Source organism: Egretta garzetta, unplaced genomic scaffold (genome assembly GCF_000687185.1).
Source record: "Egretta garzetta isolate BGI_Z169 unplaced genomic scaffold, ASM68718v1 scaffold152, whole genome shotgun sequence".
Classification (NCBI taxonomy): Eukaryota; Metazoa; Chordata; class Aves; order Pelecaniformes; family Ardeidae; genus Egretta; species Egretta garzetta.
In genome coordinates this window covers 1,509,030-1,520,413 of record NW_009259037.1, presented here as the reverse complement: position 1 = coordinate 1,520,413, position 11,384 = coordinate 1,509,030, and the positions used below count along the sequence as shown (strand labels likewise).

Sequence of the window (11,384 nt, the reverse complement as noted above, 5' to 3'; positions counted from 1 at the left end):
TGCTGGTGGGGTGGGGTGAGGAGCAGAAAAAGCTTTGGCTCTGTATCAGCCCTGCTCTGCAGGAACGAAACCACCCCTAGGTTATTGATGCTGTTTCCAGCACAAATCCAAAACCTAGCTCCGTACCAGCTACTGTGAAGAAAATTAACTCTGTCCCAGCCAAAATCAGCACAAAAGATCTTGAAAGAAGAAACCTTTGGAGTCTTCAGGACTTGAATTTTAGTATCGGGCAAATTTCTGAAAGGTTAACCTCTGAGGTATTGATGAACTTTGGAAAAAAAAGTTACATACTTCATGGTCATTCATTCCTCATAGAAGGATCTCAGAGATTGCTCTTTATGCAAACCCTTTTAGGATTTGCTTTCTGAAAGTAAAAGGAAGCAATCATACCTCATTTTAGATTTTTCCTTCACCACATACCTTTAAAAAAACCAACATTGTGAAATGACAAAATGATTCAAAAAAGCATGAATTGCTGCTGGCATTTTTTGTTTTGTCCTAATGCAGCACCTTGGCTGTTTGTCCTATCTTAACCTCAGGTTGCTGCTTCATTTTTTGTGTTCTCCTGAAAATAAAAAATTCCTTTCTTCGCTGCCATTACTAGAAATGGGGTTGGACTAGGTGACCTCTAGGGGTCCCTTCCAACCCAAAACATTCTATGATTCTATGAAATATGGGGGCTGGTGGATGGGTAACAAAGAGTAAAGCTCAGAATTAAACTCAGTGAAAGGAATCACCTTAACAAAGGCATTAGTTGCCTGTCAGACTAAAGTATCGTTTCAGGGTTTCTGATGGAAAATTTAAATGGACTATGGAGCAGCCAGAGCAAAACAATAAGGGTATTTCAGTGAATTAAATATAAGGACAAACGTGCACCATTAAGAAAGTGGTTCTGGGCAGATGTTGTCTTCCTCAGAAGAGAGTTTGATGATGCAAACAATTAAAGAGATAAATTTTAACAGGGATGGAGAGCCGCACGAGAAGAAAGAAAAGATTCTGAATGCTGTATAATCTATTGTGTATGGATATAGAGTTCCTTAGCTGTTATTAAGCAAGTGTTTGGGGAATTGGCTCATTGCTTCAGAAAAATATGCCAGGCTACAGGAAGGTGTGTGCATTAAGTCTCATTGCAATTCCCGTGGAGCAGGGAAGAACATTTGGAGCTGTGAAATACTGCATTAAATCAGACGTATTGTATGTTATCATTGCCCTATTACTGTTTAGGTGGTAGTGGGAAAAAATGCAGCAATCCCAAGGTCTGCTGCTGAGTAACAACACGTATTCCTTTACTGTCTCCCCTTGAGGAGCCGTGGTGGTACAGGCCAATATCTGCTCGTACTCGTGCCGTGCTGCAGTGAAATAACTAGGATTTTTGTTGGTTTTGTCCTTGTGCAGATCAGCCCGCTAAGACCACAGAGGCCAAAAAGCCAAGTCATAAATGTCATTTCGAGTGAAAGACGTTTCTCCGTCTCTCCATCACCTCCCAGCTCCCAAGTGACTCCACCTCCAATAACTCCACGGACAAAACTTTCTTTCAGCATACAGTCCAGTAAGTTTAATTTTAATTAAATTTTATTTTCCTTTAATATGTTGCATGGAATAACTTCTGGTGGGGAGGTGTTTCCTGAGCATTGCACTATACCTTGGTTTGAATTCTTTGAGTTAGCCTGTATGCCATCAGCATGGGATTGCTGGCAGGAGCAAGAACTTGCCTCCGTCACACTCCTGGCATTTGCCAGCAAAAATTATTTCAACATTTTACAAAAGCGAGCAGAACTGTTGCATTGAAGAAGTGTATTTTCCTTTTCAAGTAATCATTAACAATTGCTTAGGTATAGAGTAACTGTCAAAAATTAGTGTTGTACTTGATTCCATATTGGATTTAGGGTATTTTGGAGCATAAAGGCTGAAAAAATAATCTTTTAATTTAATTGTACCTTAAATGAACTTTTGTTTGCGATGTAGTCAGTACAAACCAAAGGGAGGGGGGAAAGTCAGTCTTTTTGATGTATTTTTTGTTTGACGTTGACATCTATCACTCAGTTTTTCTGTTAAATATCATACTTCTATTTCAAAACTGGGTTTAATACAACATCTATTTCTTTTACAGTGCTGTTTTCCAAAAACTGTTATTCGGAGTTTTCAGTTGCTAGCATGTGCCCCAAAAAAAAAAAAAGTATCTTTTTGATACATGTACCCGAATGCTAGACCAATAGTCAGGAGTTAAATAGTAAAGAGAATAACTGAACAGTTTTAAGAAGAAAACCTTGTCTGATCAAGGTCACTTTGTTTTATTTACTTTTTTTGATACTCAAAACCTTTTCCCTTAAATAACGTTTTAGAAAGTTCTTGATGCCAGCTGCAGATCTACGTCCTGTGAGCAGGAATATGTTTATTCTACAAATCTACAGCAACAGAACTGTCTCCTAAAAGACACGTGGCTCTGTTTTAATGATTGGAAATTGTTGGTTGCAAACACGTGGAAGAGGGATGAGCAAGTGCAAATCAATGCAGCGTTTCCTTTGCCTAGGCAGACACCCTAAACAAGTATTTTGATAACTGAACTCTCGCCTTTCCTTACAACTTGACAGCCAAAACCCACCAGTATGCTAAAAACTGGAAATACAGAGAAGTAGAGTCTATATACTCCTGCAAAAAAAATATTCTTTGAATTGGATTATTTCTTCCTGTACATATTTTATTAAAACTAACTTGATTTTTTTTTTTTTTAAAGTATCTGAAACAACCACTTTTTTTCTGAGAATATTTACGTCTACATGCTGGAGATTTATGGGTGCTACAGAAAATAGGTTCAGCTTATTGCAAAAGCCATGGGACTTGTCTGTAATGGCTTGAGGAATTGTAGCGATAATTTTTTTTAGGAATTCCAGGGATAAAGAAGTTACTTCAGTGCACAAATTGGCTAAAAGCACTTAATGGGTTGCTAAGCAGTACGGCTTGCTTGTTAGCTGGCCGTTTAGGAGAATGGAGTGTAAAATTTGACCATTAGGTTAAGATGAAAAGAAATTCATCTAAACTGGTCTCTTGCCAGCTCAAAGATCTTCAGTGGCACACGTCCAGTAAGGAATAAATATTCAGAGCGTACTAGTCTGATGAAACACTTTGAATAATGATAGCAAACCAGAAATTATGAGTAATTATTTGTACAGTGATTGAGTTGGTGGAGGTATAGTTCAGCTGAGTTGAGCAGGAGAAAATGAATAGATCTGTAGATCAAGTAGATCTTGAAACATGACTGTAAATTACTGAAATTTGTGGTTGATACCTGTTTCTGCAGTAGCGTAGAGGACTCAGAGATTTCATTAAACTGTGTGAGAGATTAGCTAGGCAGGGCAAAGAATTTTTTTTCATTACATAATATTGTTGTTCTACTAAATTGTTTGCCAGACTGAATGCAAATACATTGTTAATGTATATTATGAATTGTTCACATGGGTGGAAATACTCTGGCCACATTTACAGGGATTTATTGCTGTCTTGCAAAAGGATGAGGTTGTAGAATCATAGAATGTTTTGGGTTGGAAGGGACCCCTAGAGGTCATCTAGTCCAACCCCCCCTGCTGTAAGCAGGGACACCGCTAACTAGATCAGGTTGCTCAGAGCCCCATCCAACCTGGCCTTGAATGTACGGGCTGTAGGAACACGCTGGGGGCTGCAGAACATTAGAGCTGAAACCGGAGCTGGGGAACGGAGGGAAAGGGACAGAAGCAGAGCAGGACACGCTTGCATGGACAGTTGGTGACCATCCAGGTTGTTCAGAGTATTGCAGACCTTCAAGTAGAGTTGCCTCCAGACGTTGTTTCCTCTGCAGCTCTAGTGAAAACATTGCTCACCCGCCTTCCCACGGATCTTCCAAATGTCAACCTTAAAAAACACAGAGGGTTTGCGTAACTCCTAACAAAATTTGTCTTACCATCTTGTTGGTAGCACCTATTAGTCTACATGTAATGGCTTAGATGAAGTTAGCAGATGCTGTAATATCATATAAGATACAAAGATGAAGTGTTCAGGGCAGTTAAATTCAGCTATAAAAGGTTGCAAGACTGAATTTCTAATGTTTATCTATGAACAGGAAAATGATGCTGTGAATAAACAGGGAAGTTCATTCACAGCATCAATGTTTAGTTACAAATGTTTTCCAGTTTTATGTCTTAACAGCATGAGCTTAGCAGAAGTAGATTCTGATGGAGATATTGAAAGGAAGGTATTATGAATGTTTGGGGAGTGGAGAAATCCTGTACGTGTAGAAAAGGAAGGATCAACAACAGGAGCAATGGAAAAAATGATTAGAAATTCAGGTCCTGGAGGACAAACAAAGCTTTTCAGTCTGATGCAGAAGCAGCCACTGAAAGTTTGAAGTCCCAGGATGGAAAACATTCTTCTGCCCAGCATAGTTGAAAGTTCAAGTGAAAGGATGAGGAGTAAAATTACAGTTTTCAGTGACAAATCAATACAGCCACCTTACAGTTAAATCGTGTTAGCAAGAGGCCTTTTTAGAGAACAGTAGAAGGGCACTTTTTGTAAGGTATTGATAGGAACCTTGCAATAAAATAAAAATATCTGCATAAGCAAGTCCTCCACTTGTTTCACAAATTGCCCCAGTAGAATAAAAATGACCTTTTTTCATTTCCTAAATGAAAACACTTCCCTAATTTATCAAAAAAAAAAAAAATTAAATTTCTTATCTGGTAGAGCTCACAGTGGGTTTTGCCTGTGTTAAAATGACTGAATTACCCTGAAATACACCGTGGGTGGATTTCTACGCAAAAACCTATGTATCACTCGGGCCTCAATAAACTTTATGGTCCCTCAGGCTATTCGCCTTTGCAGCACGTACCTGCTAGGATTTATCTGCTAAGAAAAGGGAACTTTCTACCCAGCAAACAGTAATAATAAATGTTTTGTACTTTCCCTTGCGTGATTTTATTTACTTAACAACTAATGACTGCTCATTTATTCCAGTTATCTGGAGTTTGAAACTTTTTGAGAGAGATGTAGTTAATGATAGGCTTTCATTTGCGCATTTTATTAACAAGAAGGTTTTATTTTACTGGGGGAAAGTAAATAAAGCTTAGCTCGATTATATTTTTAGTGCACTTAGCAAAAATTCGATTGTGTATTAATGTACAAGGTGAAAATGCAAAGCTTACAGCTGAGAAAATGATATTTGCTAAGCTATGAATATTTTGGCATGAAGTCTGAAGGGAAAAGTATTTTCTGCTATAAAAGAGGGGATTGTTCGAGTATTTTGAGTGTATCCTAAAAAGCAGCCCAGCGTAACTCCGCAGTCCACACTTCCCGTTGATGCAGGGGTGGGTTCATTTGTTCTACTTCCCTTTAAAATCCCTCATTAGATGAGCTGCAGATAATTATAGAGGCAGCGAAGAGCAGACAAAGATCTCACATGTGCAGCATTATCGCAGTATCAATGCCGTAAGAATTGGCACGGTCTGGATCTTTGGATTCAATTCAGTTGTTGAAAGAGTTAACTTGGTGTTGGTTTTCACAGATCTGGAGCTGAATGGTATGTCCAGCCCCGACATCCCCGATGTTCCTCCTCCTCTGCCCCTCAAAGGAAGCATGGCCGATTATGGGAACCTCATGGAAAGTCAAGACTTGATCAGCCCGACAACCTCCCCCCCTGCCCATCAAAGGGTGAGTCCCAGAGATAACGATCATTTTCTGCAATTATCTTTGCTTTGCTAATTTGCAAGATCCGCAGCGAGAGGTAATCCAGAGATTTCTGCAGTTGCAAACAAGTGCCCGGAGTGTGAGGGAACGGCATCGCTCGCGGGCGTTGGCCTGAAGGGAGGTTGGACTCATTCTGGTGGAGAAGACCAAGCAAAATATTAGCTGTGTTGGTAAGGGAGCTTAAACTGGCAGGATATAGTCTCAGCAGCAAATTAGATTTAATAGCCTTTCAATCCTGGCTGAGGAAAGGAAATAAAACACGTACCTGACATCTTTCCTTTCTGGAGCCCCGTTCCGCCAGCAGTCAATCGCTGCTTGTTTCCTAGAGGCAAACACACGTGTCCCCTTTGATGGGAGTTGCTCAGAAACACTCTTCATCATCAACAGGGTTTTTGGCTTTCTGAGGGAAATACACTTTTTCAACTTTGTTTCCTGTATCCTGGAAGCTTTTAAAAATAATTTGGTCCTCTTTAAAGCAGCACTTTTGAGAAGGACCATTTATTTCCTCTTTGGCGAAAAAACAATGTTTGAAGAGGTTTTCTTTGACTTTGAAATGTATAACTTTGGCCAAGCTCTTATTTTGTGGAAAAATTCTCAGCAGTGATGATTCTTTTTTTGTTTGCAGAGGTATCTTCACGGTTTTCTCTTAAGTTCATCATTCAAATGAAATTCTGTTGAGTAATTTGCTTTTCAGTAGATTTCATGGTTAGAGAAAGCATTTCTAATCTCAGCAGAGAAAAAGTCAGGTGGGAATTTAGTTCTAACTTCAGGAATAGTTTTGTTTAACGCAGACCATCACAGCGCACAACAGTACACAAGTCTGGCTTTTTCCATGGTTGAAATTGTAACTGTATTGGTGCAGGAATTTGGTATTTTCAGGGTAGGTTGAAGAAAAAAAAAATATAGAAGTAACTTGAGGAATACGAGCAGTGTTATTCAAAACGCAACGCTTTTACTCATTATGTGCATATATTGAAAAATTCTCTATTCCCATCGTCTCTTCCATCGTTCTTCCTCATGGCTGGATGGTTTCAGTAAATATTTTCACCAAATTTTTTTGCGCACCCTTTTCCTCTGATTTGCATCGAAGCTCTTACCCATTTCCCTGACTTCTCTCTCAGGGACCAGCTCTCACTTGACCTGAATACAGACCTCTAAGTGGAAAATTACGGAACGTACAGGAGGGCTGCCAGGAATTTTGTCTAAGGAATCCATCTTCATGAAGAAACCTGAGAAATTCAAATTAGGTTTCAAATTTCTTGATGGCTTTCCTGTATGAGCTCTAGAGTAGTAAATTCATTTTGTATGATATACTGTCAGTTTTTAGGTCATGGTAGTAGTTCAGGATTGATAAGGTGAATTCAGTTTTTAGCTAAAAAGCATTAAATAATGAGATGAGGAATAAAAATCCCAATAGCCGCATTCTTTTTTCATTCCTTGTGAGGCTGTTTGAAGGGGTTTCCACTCGCTGGACAAATGCTTGATATTTGCTGTACTATTTGCAAATGCCACCATTCTGGGATGGTTAGAGCCCAGACCTGGAGACGACTCGGGTTCCAGCCTCGGTCTCCTTGCTGTTGAGGATGTGACTTTGCACAGCTCCTGTACCTGTCATGAGCAGGGTTTCCGCATCATTAAATGGAAGTTCGTAAAAATAGTAGCAATATGCTCCCTTGGTTTTTTTGCAGTTTTATTCAGGTCTTAATATTTTTTTTCTCCTTACAGTCTTCAATGCTCAACCTCTTTTTTTTTTTTTTGTTTTTTTAAATATATTTTGTAATCGTAGAAATGGTCCCCACTGTTCAAAACCAAGTGTTGAAGGAGCTCAGGATTTAAGCACACCTTAGAAACGCAATTAAATATAATCAAAATTTTCTTCAGCATTGTATTTTTTATAAACTTTCCAAGACAAGCAAATGCAGTTTCAAAGTCTGAAAAATGGTTCCAAAGCAGATTTGTCACAAAGCCACATGTATTAGTCTTACAATTAATTTTAGGAAAGGCTTCTAGTCTTATAACAATCACTATGCGCATTTATTTCATCGGGCTTGTAGGAAGGAAGCTGTTAAAGAACATAAAGAAAATTGAGTGGTGCTGGGCATGAAAGATCAGATGGGTAAATCCTTATTACTGCTGTGATTAAATCCCACTCCACGGTTTTTAATGCCTTGTGTTTCATGGGTCAAATAGCTACATACTTCATAACTTTATAATTCTCTGCCGAGTAAACTGATCGCCTTTTAAATTACACACGCTTGGTATCGGTGAGGAAAAAATCAATAAAAAATATTATAGATGACATTATCTCAGTAGCTTTTAAACTGGAAGTATCTCCTTGTATGAGAAATTATTACACGGTTCACTCTGGTTGTCTTGCAGTCAGTTGTGAAAACCAAAAAAAAAAGCACTGTAGTGAACTGAAGAGCACGCGGTGATAAATGCATCAAGAAATACTTCACAGTGCAGGCAATAGCATCATTCAGTGTCTGAGACGGTAATTTTAGATTATTCGGAGTCCACTGTTAACTTGGTCTACCTTAAGTCTTTTATCCAAGTGACCATCTAATCATAATTTTGTGATTGTCCTCCTAGTCCTTGTTAACCATGATACCCTTATATATATATTTTCTTGCACTGTATGATTTTTTTTCTGCTAGAAATGTTCTTAGTAATATATGGGAGCATAAAAAAAAGAAGTCTACGGCTCCTGCAAGGATTATTATTACATCAAGGGATTCCTTTAGGCACTTCTCGTTCTTTATGGGTTCATCCATACCCTTGCATGCAAATCAACCGCCTGCTTAGCATTCACAGCAAGAAGGGAAACTCAAAGAAAATAGACAAAGGAGCACTTACATTTATAATGTCGGCTATAACACTTACTAAGCATCAGATAATGGTTTGGATGAGAAGATCCCGATCAGTCCCGCGTAGATGGAGAACTTGGCAAGGAGGGATAGCGAAGGCTGAAGCGGTGCGTGGTGCGAGGACCGGAACGGTCGCACGTGGCTGATGGCGGCGGCGCTTATTTTGACTTTCTAGGATCCTGTTGCACAAGGAGCGCTCGGACTGGTCGTTTGGGTATAATGGGAGTGTTTACACAGAAGGAAAAATCCAGGGGATTGTTGATGTGCTGCGATGCCTATACTGCAGAGCAGATCGTTATCTCTTAGCTTAGCCACGGTGAGCAAACAATGACCTTCAGCAAATGTACTGTACTCATGCGGACGGAGAAAAAGAGTCGAGGCTGGAAACCCAGCTGAAACTCCGGAGGCAGCAAGTAACTGGGGAGCGCGACTCTGGGGTTCGCAATTTTTCCTCCTCTGATGTTATTTCTCAGGAGAAATCCCCTTCCTTCCCCAGATGCCTCATGCAGCCCCCTGGCTCCCCTGCCCCAGAGCTGGGGCTGGTGGGGAAGCCTCTGAGCATCCCCAAGACCCCCACCGGTTTGGTGGCTCAGGGCTTGCCGCCGGCTCGCTTACCGCAACAGCGGGAGGACAGTTGTTAGCAGCAGTAGCCCGTGGAGATGTTGGAAAAAGTGAAATTGGAAAAAAAAGGCATTATTAATCCATTATGTTAAATGAGAAAGTTGACTTTGTGGTCTGCATTTGCTCACAAATGGAAATAAATGTCTCCTCTTCTGCCTGATACCCTAAGTTTCTAAAAAACCAGAATCTCTGACCAAAGGCTTTTCATGATGAGTAGAAGTATGTAATGTACCCAAAAGAAAAAAAATAAATAGAAATTTGGGGTTTATTTACCACCTGGTCATTATTTTTGCCTGCTGGTGATGGGAAGCGTTGCAAGCCCTTCCTCCAGCGCAAAGCCTCCGCCACCTCCCGCCTCGGCTGGGCCGGGGTTTGGTGGGTTAAGCTCTGGCCGAGCAAAGAGTTTCTTAAAATCTCCCAGTCACTTTTTAATAAGTCTCAAAAATCAATGGACTGCCACTGCTTATTACAGGGGCTTGAGTGAAAAATGTGTTCTTCTGCTGTCTGCCCAGAGATCTAGAGCCCGTGATGTGTCCCCGAGCGGCACCCTTGATTTTGTTTTGGAAGGGGCGGTGTCGCTGCCCGCAGCGCTGCGCGGGATCAGGCTGTGGGTTTTGCTCTGGCCAAGCGGCGATGCATTTGTTTATCGCTCTCGCAGGGCCCGGGCCTTCAGTAAGAAATATAGTCTCGGTCTGGAGTCTAAACCTAATTCTGAGGGTATTGCTCATAACTCCTGAGCTCTGTTTATGTACGGACCAGAGCAGAAGAACAGTGCTTTGAAAATCGAGTTAGCCAGCGCGGTCTGAAATATAATGGCCTCCACATGCAGAAATGGCGTTCAGCAGAGGGAAAATCGCATTAGCTGTGCTTTAACACGGCTGGCACGCAGCAGGAGCAACGCCCTCCCTGCAGGAGGGGTGCAAACCTCTGCTAGGTCCGGCTCTCCCCCTCGCCCACTGCCGTCACCCCGGCGGGAGCGTCCCTCCAGGGATGGGGGAGCGTGGCCAGGGTCCTGCCAAACCCCCCCATGGGCAAAACCTGAGTTGCTGATTCAAAGCAATTCGATGTTGCCCAGGGGTGTTCAGCCTGGAGAAGAGAAGGCTGCGGGCAGAGCTGAGTGTGGCCGGTCAGGGCTTGAAGGGGGCCCAGAGGAAAGGGGGGGACAAGCTTTTTAGTAGGGCCAGCTGGGACAGGACAAGGGGGGATGGCTTTAAACTGAAGTGCACAATAAGATAGATTGGATCTAAGGAAGAAATTCTTTCCAGTGAGGGTGGTGAAACCCTGGCAGGGGTTGCCCCGAGAGGGGGTGGAGGCCCCATCCCTGGGAACATTCCAGGCCAGGTTGGCCGGGGCTGTGAGCAACCTGATGTGGTTCAAGGTGTCCCTGCTCCTGCAGGGGGGTTGGACTGGGTGACCTCTGGGGGTCCCTTCCCACCCAAACCATTCTGTGATTTTGAAGGATCTTTCACGTCGCCTGAGGAGGGGATGCTTGGCATGCCACGGGTGGGAGCACACAAGGGGCACCTCTGCAGAAGGAATTTTAAAATTCCTTTCTCTTACCAAATTATGCTCCAGCAAGGGCAGCGAAGGGCTGTGATACACAGTTAAATGAAACTCTAAGAGGTGAAGTGTGACAACAGAGTCTAAACAGCCGTTTTACAGCGGTTACCTGCGGTATTTTCCAGCATAACGTTGCTCCCTGGGTCAGACAGCCAATTAGCTTAAACTGTCTATAATTTGGTTCCAATTAGTGGAGTTGGGTTGATTCTCTCTGCTGGCGTATTATCGCTCTTTCAGAAGGGGAGCGATATTCCTCCAAGACCTCACGTGATGTGTTGGTTTTCATTGCAGATATTAAATAAGTGAGTTGCTGCTCGTCAGGCGACTCGGCTCCGTGCTAAATGCCGCGGTGTAAGCGAGACGGAGCGATTCGCAACCCTGTGTTTGGAAGCATTTGCACAGTCCTGTGCAGTTGATAGCCTATATATGTCTCGTTTCTACTGCTTCTGGCCCAATTGGATCCATTAATTGCCCTCAACAACTGCCTGAGAGGAGGCTGTAGGGAGGGGGGGGTCGGTCTCTTCTCCCTGGTCACAGATGATAGGATGAGGGGGAATGGCTTGAGGCTGTGCCAGGGCAGGTTTAGGCTAGACATTAGGAAAAACTTCTTCACCAAAAGGGCTG

At 42.1% G+C, this 11,384-nt stretch overlaps 1 protein-coding gene across 1 annotated transcript in view; it reads left to right on the top strand.

The window, feature by feature from the left end:
• The window catches only part of DOCK1 (dedicator of cytokinesis 1), a 316,870-nt gene that overhangs the window by 299,980 nt on the left and 5,506 nt on the right, over window positions 1-11,384 (top strand). Inside the window, exons 50-51 of the mRNA XM_035890418.1 lie at window positions 1,396-1,549; window positions 5,531-5,676. Coding sequence (XP_035746311.1) covers window positions 1,396-1,549; window positions 5,531-5,676 — 300 coding nt within the window. The remainder of the gene's footprint in view (window positions 1-1,395; window positions 1,550-5,530; window positions 5,677-11,384) is intronic.